At 45.3% G+C, this 17,841-nt stretch overlaps 1 protein-coding gene across 1 annotated transcript in view; it reads left to right on the top strand.

Moving 5' to 3' along the window:
- The first annotated feature begins 15,951 nt into the window (after positions 1-15,951).
- LOC124799020 (cytochrome P450 6k1-like) overlaps positions 15,952-17,841 on the top strand; it is a 74,261-nt gene continuing 72,371 nt past the window's right edge. The window contains exons 1-2 of the mRNA XM_047262557.1: positions 15,952-16,030; positions 16,100-16,299. Of these exons, the coding sequence (XP_047118513.1) occupies positions 15,952-16,030; positions 16,100-16,299 (279 nt within the window). The remainder of the gene's footprint in view (positions 16,031-16,099; positions 16,300-17,841) is intronic.

The raw sequence follows: 17,841 nt of genomic DNA on the forward strand, positions 1-17,841 counted from the left end.
AGCTTGAAAAGCGATAGTGTTCTGATGCCAAGAATTCTACTTGCCGTTTCAATTGAAGCGTGTCCAGTTTTCTATTGCCTTGCATTCGCAGTGACGATTAATAAATCTCAATGGCAGTCGTTGGGAGTGTGTGGAATAAACCTTGAATTGCCGCGTTTGCAATCCACAAGCAAGAGCGGGCAGCGCCACACCTCCAGGAAGACAGCGTTCAGCGCCCCCTGTCAACGATGATTTGACCGGCCGCCCATCGCTAACCGACCCAGTTCGGTCGCAGACATCTAGAGCATCATTGTTGAGTAACAGAAAGACGATACTTAGCCTTCGCTCTACAAGTAGTAATAGTGTGTAAAAGTAATAAATAAGATAAGAGAGAGGCGGAGGAAGAGATGGACAGAGAATGGAGGAGGAAATGGATGTAAACAAGGGGAAGAAGGATCTACATCTACATCGACATCCATACTCCGCAAGCCATCTGATGGTGTGTGGCGGAGGGTACCTTGAGTACCTCTATCGGTTCTCCCTTCTATTCCAGTCTTGTATTGTTTGTGGAAAGAAGGATTGTCTTCCACTGGAGTTTATCTATCATCTCCGTAAGGCTTTCGCGATTACTAAATGATCCTGTAACGAAGCGCGCTGCTCTCCGTCGAATCTTCTCTATCTCTTCTATCAACCCTATCTGGTACGGATCCCACACTGCTGAGCAGTATTCAAGCAGCGGGCGAACAAGCGTATTGTAACCTACTTCCTTTGTTTTCGGATTGCGTTTCCTTAGGATTCTTCCACTGAATCTCAGTCTGGCATCTGCTTTAGCTACGATCAACTTTATATGATCATTCCATTTTAAATCACTCCTAATGCGTACTCCCAGATAATTTACGGCATTAACTACTTCTAGTTGCTGACCTGCTATATTGTAGCTAAATGATAAGGGATCTTTCTTTCTATGGATATGGACAGAGACATGAGGTAGGAGGAAATGGATAGAGTTAGTGTGGAATAAGAGATATACAGGGAACGGGGGAAAGGTGATGGATAGATATAGGGGGGAGGGAGGAGGAGATGGACAAAGGGATAGGAGAGGTGCACACCAATAGAGAGAAAGGGGGCGAAGGAAATTTGGGTGAATATACGATTCCCATACATATTTAGTAATTGCGAAGCATTGCCGTGATCACTGGTCTGTAAATATTTATTTAGTGCCTTTGAGAGAATGCCTGCAGTGCACAGTAGCCAAAGAAATGAAGTCTCTGTTGTCGGAGTGGGTAGACTGTGTGCCATGACATAGTAATCTACCGATGAAGCTTACCTTGTATTTAATCGTAATGCATCGACTGCGCACTAACCAGAACAGCGCTGCAAAACGGCATCAAGAAGGCGTTGACACGCACGCCTATGGAAAGAGTTCAGTACCCCCTGCCAATGTTGATTTAACCACCCATGACTGGTCGGCCCAGATCGGTCGCAGACTTCGAGACCATCAGTACCGAGTAATAGGAAGACAATACTTAGCCTGTATTCGGCGAGTGGTAATAGTGTGTAAAAGTAATTGCATGTGGGAGGCACATGAAGCACATCAACCCACCTCACACGTTACGTTTCTTTCGTTTTTGGTAATAAAGTGTTCTATTAATCAGGAAGTGTACAGATCATTTTGAATTCCTGCCACCAGCCATTGCAACTTCTCTGCTTCCTTGTTTGGGTCGGTGCTGACTCCCTCAGTAACCGACACAACAATGACGACTATGATCCTCTGGAGAGGTGAAAGTGTAACTGTACTCTCTTCCTCAAGCAATCTAATTTAGCGAGAAGAATGTCTTGTGTTCCAGTCTCAAATGTGACCAGCGAAAGAAATTTCAGTGTAGCATGGAAACTTATAAGTTGGCAGTGAATCTCCGAACTGTTTCCACATTTTCTTCATGGCATAAAGCAAGGTACAATGAAGCCCCAGAGAAACCAATATAGGCATGCGTATTCAAATACAGAGATATGTAAACAGGATGCATACAGCGCTGCGGTCGGCAACGCCCATATAAAACAACAAGTGTCTGGCACACTTATTAGATCGGTTACTATTGCTACAATGGCAGGTTATCAAGATTTAAGTGAGTTTGAACGTAGTGTTATTGTCAGCGCACGAGCCATGGCTCACAGCATCTCCGAAGTAGCGACGAAGTGGAGATTTTCCCGTACGACCATTTCACGAGTGTACCATGAATATCAGGAATGCGGTAATACATCAGATCTCCGACATCGCTGCGGCCGGAAAAGATATTGTAAAAACGGGGCCATCGACGACTGAAGAGAATCGTTCAACGTGACCGAAGTGCATCCCTTCCGCAAGTTGCTGCAGATCTCAATGCTGGGCCATCAGCAAGTGTCAGCGTGCGGACCATTCAACGAAATGTCATCGATATGGGCTTCCAGAGACGAAGGCCTACTCGTGTACCCTTGATGACTGCACGACACAAAGCTTTACGAGGCGTAAAGCCCGTCATCACCGACATTGGACTGTTGATGACTGGAAAAATGTTGCCTGGTCGGACGAGTCTCGTTTCATATTGCATCGAGCAGATGGACGTGTACAGGTATAGAGACAGCCTCATGAATCCATGTACCCTGCATGTCAGCAGGGGCTTTTCAAGCTGGTGGAGGTTCTGTAATGATGTGAGGCATGTGCAGTCTAGATATGACTCTGATGGGTAACACACGTACGTAAGCATCCTCTCTCATCACCTGTATCCATTAATGTCCATTGTGCTTTCCGATGGACATGGGCAATTCCGCCGGCCGAAGTGGCCGTGCGGTTAAAGGCGCTGCAGTCTGGAACCGCAAGACCGCTACGGTCGCAGGTTCGAATCCTGCCTCTGGCATGGCTGTTTGTGATGTCCTTAGGTTAGTTAGGTTTAACTAGTTCTAAGTTCTAGGGGACTAATGACCTCAGCAGTTGAGTCCCATAGTGCTCAGAGCCATTTTTTGGGCAATTCCAACAGGATAATGCGACACCCCACACGTCCCTAATTGCCACAGAGTGGCTCCAGGAATACTCTTCTAAGTTTAAATACTTCTGCTGGCCACCAAACTCCCCAGACATGAACATTATTGAGCATATCTGGGATGCCTTGCAACGTGCTGTTCAGAAGAGATCTCGACTCTCTCGTACTCTTACGGATTTATGGTCAGCCTTTCAGGATTCATGGCGTCATTTCCCTCCAGCACTAATTCAGACATTAGTCGAGTCCATGCAATGTCGTGTTGCGACACTTCTGCGCAGTCGTGGGGGCCCTACACGATTTTAGGCAGGTGTACCAGTTTCATTGCCTCTTCAGTGTATGTCTACAGCTTGACCAAATTGATCTAAGTATTGTTCATCATCTCATATATTTTGCCAGGAGCGACGCCAGCCTGCGGACACGCGGAGCTGCTATTGAAACAATCGTAACAGCAGCGCGGCGATCGCACCAGACCGGGCTGCCTCTGCCCTTCCCGCGGCGCCTCGTTCGACCATAGCCTGCTTCGAGCGTTTGAACTCGGCCAAGCCAATCCCGAGCGCGTCGGGCTTGCGCGAGTATGGTGCAAATGGCTCTGAGCACTGTGGGACTTAACACCTGAGGACATCACAGACATGCCCGAGGCAGGATTCGAACCTGCGACCTTAGCGGTCGCTCGATTCCAGACTGAAGCGCCTAGAACCGCTCGGTCACACCTGCGGGCCGCGCGAGTATGAGCGAGCAAAATGCCCAATTTGCAGACCTCTAATGTGAACGTCCGCATCGTTGGAAAATATGGCGGCCGGTTATCGTGTGCTAATGTGTTACAGCTCACAGAAAATATCACCCTAAAATCATGCCATTTCGCTTCTAGTGCGAGCTGGAATTACTATATTTCTCTTAGAATGCGAGCCTGAAATTGTACTAAAATTACACCAGTTTTCTTCGAATGGGCAGTGGTATGTAAATAAAACGGACGAAAACATATTTTGTAGTGCTCTCTCCGCGATAACTAGAAACTAGCGTCGAATGCTGAAACGGCAATCAACCCAGCTAACTTAGAAAAGGGATGCAGCTGTTTGTCTTTGAGTGCGCATGCTCTGATCTGACGTCATCCCTTCTGACACTATGAGTACTACGTTGCTCACAGCACCAGGTCAGTATTTTTCTCTTTTGAAATTGCGTGTAGTGTATTGTGCAAGTGTAGAGCATCACGACTTTTTAAAGAACCCTTCATTGTTCTGACGACACTGAGCGAGTGGCACAATGCGCAGACTGGAAGTTTGCACTCCCGGCTTTGGTTCCCACTCATACCAATAATTTTTTTTCATTTTATTTTATTCCTCGCAATGTAAAACTGTTAGTTGTAAAATATAAATAACATTTCATTTTATAAACAAAAAATGAATACATTCGATTTAGTTATGATTATTAGTCTTGTAAGTGGAAATGCTACAGGCTCGATGGTGCTAAAACAAGAGAGTATGTGAGGTAATTTAGCTTGAAAGTGTTTTCCGCGGATAAACTGCCAAAAAGGCCCTCCTCCATTAGATCTTTAGAGAAGAAAGTAAGATTTAAAGAGGAAGGTAGATGTGCTTCAAAGATAAATATAACGACAAAGAACGAGGCTCAGTGATTTGGTTTATGTACCGCTGAAAATTTCGAAACACTTGCAAAACATTTTGATCAGCTTCTTAATTGTCCAGAAAAATCCATAAGCTAGAACATTCAAACACTAACGAAAACCTAGAAGAGAGTTTACCCCCAACTATCAAAGCAATTGAAGAAGTTATTAAAACCTTACAAAGCTAGAATAGAAGACTCTATTGTAGCAGAACTTCGGAAATGTTTTCTACCATAAATAAAAAAGCAGCTAAAATTAATATTTGACAATAAATACTATTATCGATTCTGAACAAAAAATGTGGGGCTGTTAGTACCCCCATCGGGCGCCTCCCCAGGTGGCGGATAGGGGAATGCCTCCTAGATATAGGTGGTACTGGGGAAATCAAATACCCAGGGCGGACCAAAAACTAAAGAAATGTAGCCTCTGAACTGCTAGAGGAGCGGCTACAAACAGCGTCTGTTCTCCATGTTAGGAGCGGCTGAACACACACTCTGGAACTTACAATCCCAGTTTTAACCTCGGAATGGCCCAAAAAGCCATCTCCCCCCTGAATTTCAAACAACTATGCATGATGTCAATTTCTCTAGATAGAACTACTCCAGGAGGTAACCAATCCTCCGCCGCTAACAGCAGCGCAATCAGGCCTAAGGATTCTCGAGAGCCTGAAGCACCACGTCGTTCAAGAAATTCAAAATCCTCTAAACTGAAGAAAAACAACGTACATTTCTTTGGAACCCTAAATATTAACTCGCTCTTGAAGCCGGGAAAACTGAAGCAGCTCACCAAAGTCTTGAAGGTATATAAAATCCAAATATGTGCGCTGCCCGAAACCAGATTTACAGATGAAGATTTAATGGATTATGAAGGATACAGGATATTTAAAGGAAAGAAAGGCTGGAACCCATGTGTAAGAGGCCTTCCCCACCTTGGAACAGGCTTCATCGTGAAATCTAACTGGGTAAACTCAATAACCGACTTCCAGTCACCTAATGAACGCTTGTCTTTTCTCACATTCCGCGCCCTAAATAAAACCTATACACTTATTAATTGCCACGCACCCATCAAAAATGACAATAAGAAAAACCCTCAGAAAGTAGATACATATTGGGAATGTCTAGACCACGAACTTTCTAAAATCCCAACATCAAATGTGAAAATACTGTTTGGGGACTTCAATGCACAAATAGGCCAAGAAAAAAAATACAAAAAAACAGTAGGAAACTACCCGGCTCACAAAAGGACAAACAGAAATGGAGAAAGATTAATAGAACTATGCAAGGATCATAACTTAAAATTAATGTATACAAATTTCAAAAAACTTCCTAAGAAACAGAAAACATGGAAATCACCAAACACAAGTATTGGAGAGTTCCAGATAGATCACATAGCCATCACACACTATAATCAAAAAGAAATAATGAATGTGAGAGTTCGGAAAGGGGCAAACATTGTAACTGACCACTACTTATCGACAATCAAATTAAATTTCATACCACAAAGAAAGAAACAAATACAAAACAGGAAAACTCAAAAGATAGACGTAAACATCTTGAAAGAGAAAAGAGAAGAATTCTGTCAAAACATAGTTATATGTTCGGATAAATGGGAAGATATAAAAGAAGGAATGATAAGATCTGCTCAAGAAGTCGCAAAAATGAAAAAGAGAAAGAAACACGAATGGTGGGATGAGATATGTGAGGAAGCAATAGAACAAAGGATGAAGGCATGGAAGAAATGGCACTCAACCAAAAGTGATAAGGACTACCTGGAGTTCAAACAGCAAAGATCTTCTACAGCAAAACTCATTAGATCAGTAAAAAGACTATTTGAAAAGAACCAACTTACACAAATGGATAAAGATTTTAAGAGAAACAATAACAGATCCTTTTACAGCACATTCAGACAGAAACTACAAAAATATGTAGCACCAAATCTGTGTTTTAAAGATACCAGTGGAAAACTGGCAATGAATAATGAAGAAAATTGTGAAATATTAGCAAAATATTTCGAACAACTCCTCAACTGTCAGGAACCTATTGAAAAATTACCAGCCAACACCCCAAACACAGTAAACAATAATTCTGAACCCCCATGCCTCATAGAAATCAGAGAAATCATTAAAAACCTTAAGAACAATAAAGCACCAGGGGAAGACATGATAATTGCAGAAATGTGGAAAAGTGTGGATAATACAACTCAAGAAAAACTACTGGGAATAATCAACGAGATTTGGAGAACGGAACGTATACTGGAAGAATGGAAAACTGCATTAATCCACCCCATCTTCAAGAAAGGGGATAAAACCGATGCAAATAACTACAGAGGGATATCTTTACTTCCGGTAACGTATAAAATTCTATCTAAGGCCCTATAAAACAGATTGGAGAAACAACTTGATCAAGAAATTGGTGAATGCCAAGCAGGCTTTAGGAAGGAAAGATCTTGTGTGGAGCAAATTTTAAACTTGAAGTTAATTATTAAATACAGACGATTAAGAGGAAAAGACATCTTTATCACGTTTGTTGACTTCAAGAAGGCGTACGACTCTGTTGACAGAACAACCTTGGTTAACATCCTTAGTGAGTTTGGAGCAGACAAGAAAACAGTCGCAATCGTCAAAGAAACACTTACGGATACCTATGCAAAAGTAAAGTTCCGTGGTGAGGTATCCAGACCATTCAAAATCAGAACAGGATTAAGACAAGGAGATGGGTTGTCACCTACCCTATTCAACTGTGTGTTAGAAAAAGTTATTAGAGAGTGGAGGAAGAAAACGACTGAAGAAGGAATACAAAAAATCAGATTAGGAAGAATAAAGGATGGATTAGAAGTAGATTGCCTCGCTTTTGCTGATGACTTAGCGATTCTGGCAGGAAGTTTGGAAGAAGCAGTCAAACAGATCAATATTCTGAATGAAACAGCAGAAAAAGCAGGACTGAAAATCTCCTTTGAAAACACAGAGTACCTAACCAATGTTAAAGAAGCACCGAACAATATGATTACAAAGTATGGCCAGATAAAGAAGGTTTCTAATTTCAAATATTTAGGGGAAATCATCCAGCCCAATGCTTCAGATAAAGACGGAAATAAAACAAGAACAAGAAAAATGGAAATGGCATTCCAGCTAACAAAGAATGTGTACAACAAGAAGTCAGTATCAATTAACGCAAAAATAAGGCACTACAACACTGTGATTAAGCCACAGTGTCTGTATGCATCTGAATGTTTAGCAATGAACACTAACAAGGAAATGGAAGCTATAGCAAAAAAGGAGCGAAAAATCATTAGAAGAGTACTTGGACCGAGGTTTGAGAATGGGACTTGGAAGCTTAGAAGTAATAGAGAAGTGTATGACACAATTGAGAAAGTGGGAGATACTATGAGGAGAGTAAGCTTTTACGGCCATTTGAAAAGAATGAATGATGAAAGGCTGACAAAGAAAATATTCATGTTTTTTGACAAGAACCCCAGAACCCAAATTACCTGGTTCAAAGAAGTCAAAGCAGACTTAGAGGAGATGGGTATAGGAGAAGATGATATAACCAACAGAGACTTAATGAGAGACAAAATTCAACATTTTGAAGGATTTGAAGTGAAGAAGAGAAGAACTGGAGGAACAGTGTGGACAGAAGACCGAAGGGAGCAGCACAGAGAGAGGATGAAGACATATTGGCAGAAGAGAAAAGAGGAGGAGCGCAATAGGAGAAATGTACATTGAAAAATAGTTGTTTAACGCGGTCCCTAGACGGCCAAAATCGGAATAAAAAAAACAAACTATTATCGTTTCTGAACAAAAAATTTCAAAATAACAAAACTGAAACTAATAACATATTTTAGTCTCCAGTTATTACATGAAAGTATTTTAATTCACTTGACAGCTTCCAGCAACAGAAATAAATTTTGTTTCTATTAGACGTAAGAGCCATAAACGAAGAGAAAACAGTAAAATCACAAAGCATAAACATGGGTCACGTGGAGAACTCACGCCACTACGACTCAGATTACTCCGTCCGTGTGCGAATCTGGCGGCTTGGGCGGACCAGAAAAACTTTTCTGGGTAGCATCTGGCTGCGTGCTACTACTGCTCTGACAACTAACAGCCACACTTCTAGTAGCCACAAGCAGGAGAAGGCAATGCTCATACGCAACTGCTCAGACGAACTGAGAACCTTAATATATACCCAGTTCAGTGTGAGGGTTGTTTTTTTAACTGCGCCTAACAGTTTTCTCTCAAACATCTCACATAATTTACTACCTGATGTTTTCTGCATGGTCATAACTGTGCCATGAAGTGGACTATGCATATGAGTATAGACTTTCCGTTTGGCTTCTACGTGTCCGCACTTCAATATCTGACGTGCTGCCCGGGGGAAAATAAACATTAATGGCTTGCTTGTGGCACGCATAACTTCGTGGTACTAATTAACCTAAAAACATACTACTTGTAATATCTATATTTATTAGTCTACACATTAAGTAAATACTGAAGTAGTGTTACTCAGTACGCTGGCCTCAGCAATCAGTAGAAACGTCTGCACTTATGCACACAACACTCTGTACTTATGAGAGGTGTTCGAAAGAATAGGTGCGAAACAACACTGTGAGTATAACTGGTCTTAAACACCAGAGGCTTTAGCACAGGTATCCAAAAGATTCGCTGATCCCAGAATTCCTGTTGCTGTCACACGAGTCAGTCCTCCACTGTGTCCTTCAGTTCATCATCTGAGTTGAAGCGCTTCACTTTGAAATGTTTTTTTCAATGGGCCAAACACGTGGAAGTCTCAGCGCGACATTTCCGTGCTGTAGGGCGGAGGCTCAAGCCGCTACCGCTCGAACTTGGCCAATACACTTTGTGTGAGCTCGGAGACGCGTGGAAGCATGTCACTGTGGCGCGGAATCACTTCTCCGTGAGCATTCCGGGCCGTTTGCTCTTGATGGACTTGCAGAGGCTACGGTGTGTCTCACTGTACACGTCACTATTAGCAGTTTGTGCGTGGTCGAGGATTTCGATGAGTATCGGACCGCGGTCGAAAAAGCTGGTGAGCATCACCTTGCCTGCTGAGAGCACAGCTTCGAATTTTTTAGGGAGAGGTGGCGACCCTACATTCGCGTTCCTATATGTTTCACAACGTTATCAAAAAGCGGCATATGCAAATTTCAGGGGATTTGAGCGCTATGACATTTCACACCTTTTCATTTGAACATTTTTAATACGAGGTATGTCGTCCACAAAATAAGTTCCGTTTGGTTATATAAAACAAACGTGCACAGATACAGAAAAAATATTTGTTGTACAAATATCTACAACTGTTAAACTACTTTTCTACAGAGCTTCCGAAGTTTTGTAGACACTAGTCATAGCGTGGTAAAAGTTTTTGTGTGCCTTCTTCATAGAAGGTTGCCGCCTGTATATTCAACCATGTGGTAACACGTTCTTTCAGCTCGTCATCATCGTTGAAGTGTTGACCACAAAGGACAAATGGTTCAAATGACTCTGAGCACTATGTGATTTAACTTCTGAGACCATCAGTCCCCAAGAACTTAGAACTACTTAAACCTAACTAACCTAAGGACATCACACACATCCATGCCCGAGGCAGGATTCGAACCTGCGACCGCAGCGGTTCCAGACTGTAGCGCCTAGAGCCGCTCGGCCACCCCGGCCGGCCCACCAAGGACAGATTTTAGGTGTAAGAAGAGATGAAAGTCGCTAGGAGCGAGGTCCGGGCTGTACGGAGGATGATCAAACGCGTCCCAGTGAAATTCCCGGAAGAGTTGGTCACATTCGCCGTGAGAGGTCGGACATTATCGTGGATAAAAACAACACCTTTTGACATCCATCACGCTTGTTCTGTATTGCGTGGCGCAAATTCTTAATGGTCTCGCAGTAACCATGTAAATTGATTGATTGGCCTCGTGGTAAGAAATCAATCAGAAAAATGCCTTTTCTGTCCCAAAAAAAGGTGCATATGACTTTTCGAGGTGTCAAGATTTGCTTAGGCTTAACCTTCGTTGGGGATGAAGTGTGCCTCCGTTCCATTCATTGGCGTTTTGTTTCAGGGGTGTCGTACAATACCCAAGTTTCATCCCCCGTATCTATCCGAGAAAGAAAACCATCGCCTTCTTCAATGTATTGTGTCAAAAAACAACGGATGGGCAGTGCACTTCAGTTTTTATGTTGTTCAGTAAGAATTTTGGGTATCCAACGTGAGGAAAGTTTTCGAAATTTCAGTTTTTCAGTAACAACTTCATGAATTTGTGATCGTGAGATTTGCCGAACTTTCATAGCAAGGACACTAAGTGTAAACTTACGGTTGTGCTTAATCTTCTCTTCAATGGTGTGGACCAGTTCATCAGTAACCACAGACTGGCGTCCACTTCATTATTCATCGTGCAGTTGATCACGTCCTTCATTGAACAGTCTGACCCATCTTCTAACCGTTGAATCACTCAAAGCATTTTGTCAGCAAACCTCGCAGGTTTACCGATGAATCTCCTTTGGTTTAACTTTCTTTGCACTTAGAAAACGAATCACAGATCTGATTACAAACGCGGCGGCATTTTCAGTTACGGCTGACGTTATGAAGAAGCACTACAAAGCACACGTCGGCAGCAGCGATCTGAAAATGGCGTACATGTCTTCTCCTTGAGTCAGAGTAACTGTCGCGCATGCTTGGAACTGCAATTGTAGCGCTGCCGCGGATAGAAATAGAAACGGAACTTACTTTGTGGACGACTCTCGTACACTCGGAATAACACGCCAGGCAACAACTCTATAAGCAACACCGATTTGAAACAGTTGCCCAGGAAGACAACTGTTCTCCTTACCCGAATTTTCAACAGCTGTCTTCTGCAGGGATATTTTCCTGCGGCATGGAAGACGACTCGAGTAGTTCCAATACCCAAGCCAGGTAAAGACCTAGAAGAACCCAACAGTTACCGGCCAATTAGCCTCTTGCCGACCCTTGGCAAGGTGCTCGAGAGAGTGCTGTTGAAGAGGCTCCATGACACGCTTACAGCGCATGAAGTTGTACGACCCGAACAATTCGGTTTCAAGGACAAGTTATCTGCCGAACTTCAACTTCTACGGATTACCGGACGGATACAAGAAGGATATAACAAGCAGCACTTCACGATTGGTGTATTCCTTGACATCGAAAAAGCTTACGATAAGGTGTGGCGCTCCAACCTTATTGTCAAACTGTATCGCACTACCCTTATTGCGGATTGTTACGTTGGACTCATAGACAGCTTTCTGCAGGACAGGGAACTGTATGTGTGAGTCAACGATAAAACTCCGAAATGAAACTCATTTCCGCAGGGCTCTGTCCTTTCGCCTCTGCTTTTCAACTTATATGTAAATGACATCCCAACAGTTCCCATTGTTACGGCGAGTTTTCATGCGGACGATACGGCCTTTCTGACAACTGGACGACATTTGGACCAGCTAATCGCTAGGATGCAACGGAAACTTGCTGTAATGGAACGTTGGGCGCTGCAAAATAAGATAACGATCAACCCGATGAAGACGGCAGCCGTTATGTTCACAGGGAGGAAACCAGTTCTGAACGACAGACTCCAAATAGCTGATCAATTAATCCCATGGTCGCCGGGAGTGAAGTACCTCGGTGTCTACCTTGACAAAAAATTACTCTTTACGCAGCATATTGACGACAAGAAGACGGCAGCCCATAAGATGGCCAGGTCATTGAGTCTGTTTCTGAAGAGTCAGGATGTCAACGCTAAGGCTAAATTGTATAAGGCAACGGTGGAACCGACAGTGTTACATGGCTCCACCTCGTGGGGAACTACGTGCATCTATAACTACAACAAACTCCAAACGCTGCAAAACATTTGCTATTAGTGGATCACAGGAGCTCCATAGTGGACAAGAAACGTCGACAGCCGCACCGCACTCCACGAGACCACTATACAAGAGAACGTCCATGACAAGGCTCTACGAGTTTTTGACAAAATCGATTCCCTTAGGGTCGAAGTTCGACAATTACAATCGGTAGGAATGATAAACCCCGCAAGATGGCACAAGTATCGAGTTCCGAAGTCACTAACGTTTTACTCCGCCCCCCCCCCTCCCATAGGCGATATGTCATAAGACAAGTAAGCAGTCACCCATAACAGTGTAGACACGTCTCACCCTCCAGAGGAGATAGACATCACCAAAGACTGCAGGCTAAAGGACCCATTGAGTGCCCAAACCTAATTTTTTTTCTTTATTGTGATTTCATTCCCCTGCCCCATGTGGGCAGAGGAGGGCTGTCAGTGGCACAATCCGCCACTCTTCAGCCGAGTGACACAACAACTAAAACAAGAATAAAATTATACACGCATAAGGCGGAAAAAATGGGAACATAAAACAGAGTAAGGGGAGAAATTGGAGGTAAAAATACACTGACATAGAGACATTCATGGGGAACAGTTGAAAAAGTCACCAGAAAGTTAAAAAACACCGTTGGAGATTCTTAAAACACAGAGAAGACACTGAATGCGCATGCACAGGTTAAAAGTCGACCACAGTATTAAAAACACTCTGGAACAACACACTTAAAACCCACTTGGAGCACACATGACGAAGAATAAAACTGCCAGGAGGGACCTGCCGAGGGAAAGGTAAGAGAGGATGGAAAAGGAGGGGAGAGCAAGGGGCAGTAGGGGAAGCGGCGGGATGAAGAGAGTAGGGGCATGTGCAGGTACACTAAGAGGCAGGAGACACATGGGGCAGGAGATGAAGAGAAAAGACAAGGCAGGAGGAAGTGCAGAGACACTGAAAGGGGGCACAAGAGAGGAAGGGGGAATAGGAGGGGGAAGCCGCTCAGGAGGAGGGAGGGTGAGGAGAGGGAGCCCTGAGGAGGAGGCAGGAAGATGGGGTTAGAGTTGGTAGGAAGGGTAGATGTCAGGGCGAAGCTCATCATGCAGGAGGGGTAGATGGTGGAAGTTCCATTGGGAAAGGAGATGGAGGGTGTGGAGATGGAGAGAGGGTGGGACACAGCGGTAAAGGTGTGACAACTAGTTTGGGGTGGAGAGGAAAAGAGACACCAGAGGGTGAGGGGGATCAAGGCGGCGGACAATATATAGTGTGCAGATGTGTTCAAGGACAAGTAGAAGGTGGGGGAAGGGGATGAACTCGTAGAGGATGCGCGAAGGGGACGGAAGGCGGATGCAAAAGGCGAGGCGGAGCGCACAGCGTTCGAGGATTTGGAGGGCTTTATAGAACCGGGGAGGGGTGGAAATCCAAGCTACCCTGGCATAACAGAGGATGGGGTGGATCAAGGATTTGTAGGTGTGAAGGATGGTGGAAGGATGCAGACCCCACGTCTGGCCGGATAGGAGTTTCAGGAGGCGGAGGCAGTTCTGAGCTCTGTGTTGGATGGTAAGGAGATGGGGAGTCCAAGTGAGGTGGCGGTCGAGTGTGAGGCCAAGGTATTTGAGGGTAGGAGTGAGGTGGGTAGGACGGCCATAAATGGTGAGGTAGAAATCGTGGAGCCGGAAGGAGCGGGTGGTGTGGTCTATGACGATCGGCTGCCCAAACCTAACTGAATGTGTAATAAATAAAGTGTTTTCCTTTTATCCTTACATCCCAACCTAGAAGAATAAGTCATCAAGGAGATCTCTTCAATCCACACTACACAGTATAAACAGGATGTTGCAAAAAGGTACAGCCAAACTTTCGGGAAACATTCCTCACACACAAAGAAAGAAAATATGTTACGTGGTCATGTGTCCGGAAATGCTTACTTTCCATGTTAGAGCTCATTTCATTACTTCTCTTCAAATCACATTAATCATGGAATGGAAACACATTGCAACAGAACGTACCAGCGTGACTTCAAACACTTTGTTACAGGAAATGTTCAAAATGTCATCCGTTAGCGAGGATACATGCAGCCACCCCCCGTCGCATGGAATCCCTGATGCACTGATGCAGCCCTGGAGAATTGCGTATTGTATCACGGCCGTCCACAATACGAGCACGAAGAGTCTCTACATCTGGTACCGGGGTTGCGTAGACAAGGGCTTTCAAATGCCCCCATAAATGAAAGTCAAGAGGGTTGAGGTCAGGAGAGCATGGAGGCCACTGAATTGGTCCGCCTCTACCAATCCATCGGACACCGAATCTGCTGTTGAGAACCGTACGAACACTTCGACTGAAATGTGCAGGAGCTCCATCGTGCATGAACCACATGTTGTGTCGTACTTGTAAAGGCACATGTTCTAGCAGCACAGGTAGAGTATCCCGAATGAAATAATGATAACGTGCTCCATTGAGCGTAGGTGGAAGAACATGGGGCCCAATCAAGACATCACCAACAATGCCTGCCCAAACGTTCACAGAAAATCTGTGTTGATGACGTGATTGCACAATTGCGTGCGGATTCTCGTCAGCCCACACATGTTGACTGTGAAAATTTACCATTTGATCACGTTAGAATGAAGCCTCATCCGTAAAGAGAACATTTGCACTGAAATGAGGATTGACACATTGTTGGATGAACCATTCGCAGAAGTGTACCCGTGGGGGCCAATAGTGCCTGCACACGCTGTACATGGTACGGAAACAACTGGTTCTCCCGTAGCACTCTCCATACCGTGATGTGGTCAACGTTACCTTGTACAGCAGCAACTTCTCTGACGCTGACATTAGGGTTATCGTCAACTGCACGAAGAACTGCCTCGTGCATTGCAGGTGTCCTCGTCGTTCTAGTTCTCCCCCAGTTGCGAGTCATAGGCTGGAATGTTCCGTGCTCCCTAAGACGCCGATCAATTGCTTCGATAAAAACGTACCGCGCCACGGCTATTGCCCCGTGCTAATCCGTACATCAAATGGGCATGTGCCAACTCCTCATTTGTAAACATTGCACTGACTGCAAAACCACGTTCGTGATGAACACTAACCTATTGATGCTACGTACTGATGTGCTTGATGTTAGTACTATAGAGCAATGAGTCGCATGTCAACACAAGCACCGAAGTCAACATTACCTTCATTCAATTGGGCCAACTGGCGGTGAATCGAGGAAGTACAGTACATACTGACGAAACTAAAATGAGTTCTAAGATGGAAATTAAGCGTTTCCGGACGCATGTCCACATAACATCTTTTCTTTATTTGTGTGTGAGGAATGTTTCCTGAAAGTTTGGCCGTACCTTTTTGTAACACCCTGTATAAGAAAAAAAAAAGACCCTCGTACATAGCCTCTGTCTCACCATGACATTTCCGAGTAAACAGCACAGTTTTCACCGGCCCTAGCCTGTTAGGCGCCTTCGCCCCTCGCCGAGCGCAGCGCTGATGAGCCGGCAGCCGACGCGCTGAGCCGCCAGATGGAGTGGATCACGGCGGTGCTGTCGCTGGTGGCGCTGGCGCTGGTGGCGTTCCTGGCGGCGCGCGCGCGCTACTACGGCTACTGAACACGGCTGGGCGTGGCGTCGACGCGGCCGCGGCTGTTCCCGCTGGGCGACACGTGGGCAGCCGAGCTGCGCCGGCGCTCGCCGGGCGAGGCGCTGGCCCGCCTCTACCGCCGCCTCGCGCCGCTGCCCGCCGCCGGCGTCTTCCTGCGCACCACGCCGGCGCTGCTCGTGCGCGACCCGGACGTCGTCGCCGCCGTGCTCGACACCAACTTCGCCTGCTTCGCCGACCGGCACATGAGGACCCGCGACAGCGACTCCTTGGTGCGTACGTTCTCCCACACAGTTTGCCTGGAAGCTCCGTGTTTTCTATTCTTGTCGTTGTTGTGGTCTTCAGTCCGAAGACTGGTTTGATGTATGTCTTCAAAATGTTCAAATCCTAAGGAACCAAACTGCGGAGGTCATCGGTCCCTAGACTTACACACTACTTAAACTAACTTATGCTAAGAACAGCACACACACTCATGATACGCCCGCTAAACCCGCTGGGCAGAACAGGTAATAGGATTGTGGAAAGGGCTAAGGGTTGAAGTCAGCTTCTGCTTCTAATTGTCATTTATTGTAATTTAGCAACTCTTTCACAGCTGAAAGCCTCCAACAAGAAATCTTAACAATATAAAAATCCAATTCAGATGTTGTTGTTGTTGTTGTGGTCACTAACGGCCAAAGACAAAATTCCACTGGTGCACTCAAATCGTACTCGATCAAAATAGTTAATTGCGCCGCATGACGCCTAAATCCGCAACAACCGACCGACTCACTGCCAGTACGCCGACAACATTTAACACAAGTTGTCAATGGAAATGACACCAACTACACATACAGTTAGACAAAAACTTGCACGAAGACCTGAACGATACTCAACAGTAACTAATCACACACGAGGACAAATCGGGAGTCTTGCGCACGCACACACACACACACACACACACACACACACACACACACACAGCCGACGCATGAACGATCGGCGAGCCAAAACGCGTCGTCCGGTAGGACGACCGACCGACGATCCACCAAGCCCGCGGCCCGGCTCAAGCGATGCGCGGCGGCAATGGTCGGGCGAGCCATGTTGATGCAGGACTCACTGTTGCTCCAACCCGACTGCACTAGTGCCGCATTGCAACTCCCCGACTGGCAGGTCCGGACTGCCCTCCAGACGCTTTCCAACTGACTGGCAGACCCGAACTCGCTAGCCGAACTCGCGACCAACTCCCTACGACAGACAACGTCCGGTAAGTAATAGCAGTCGAGCAAGATACTACGAGAGGGGATATATCGATACGCGCTGCTAACGCCGCTCACGATCAGGAAAAGCAGCAACTCAGTAACAGAAATAATTTAAATTAACGTAGTGAGGTGGAAGTACGTTAAAAACAGGGTGTAAAATACATGATGGGAACACTAGCCATGCACGGCTCAACCCATTCCCGAGGTAGGATTCGAACCTCCGGCGGGAGGGTCCGCGCAATCCGTGACATGGCGCCTCAAACCGCACGGCCACTCCGCGCGGCTGCATGTCTTCATACTGGTGTACTGGGTGAGTGAGACTCAATTAGGAAGTATCTAATTACATGTTACTTTTATGAAACCATCACTCATCGGGCAGTGTGGTCCAGACGAACAGCCTCGAAATTTCTTAGCGCAGCCCAGATACGCTGCTCATCACACTCCTCCTTTTCTACGCACCCAATGGGCTCGCTCCTCGAGGCACAAACATACAATGATGAACTGATGAACTGAGACGTAATTTTTAAGTAAAAAAAAAATTTAAAAAATTTTAAGTAAAAATTTACGAGTAACTCG

The sequence above is a fragment of the Schistocerca piceifrons genome, chromosome 5, assembly GCF_021461385.2.
Source record: "Schistocerca piceifrons isolate TAMUIC-IGC-003096 chromosome 5, iqSchPice1.1, whole genome shotgun sequence".
In the NCBI taxonomy this organism is placed as follows: domain Eukaryota; kingdom Metazoa; phylum Arthropoda; class Insecta; order Orthoptera; family Acrididae; genus Schistocerca; species Schistocerca piceifrons.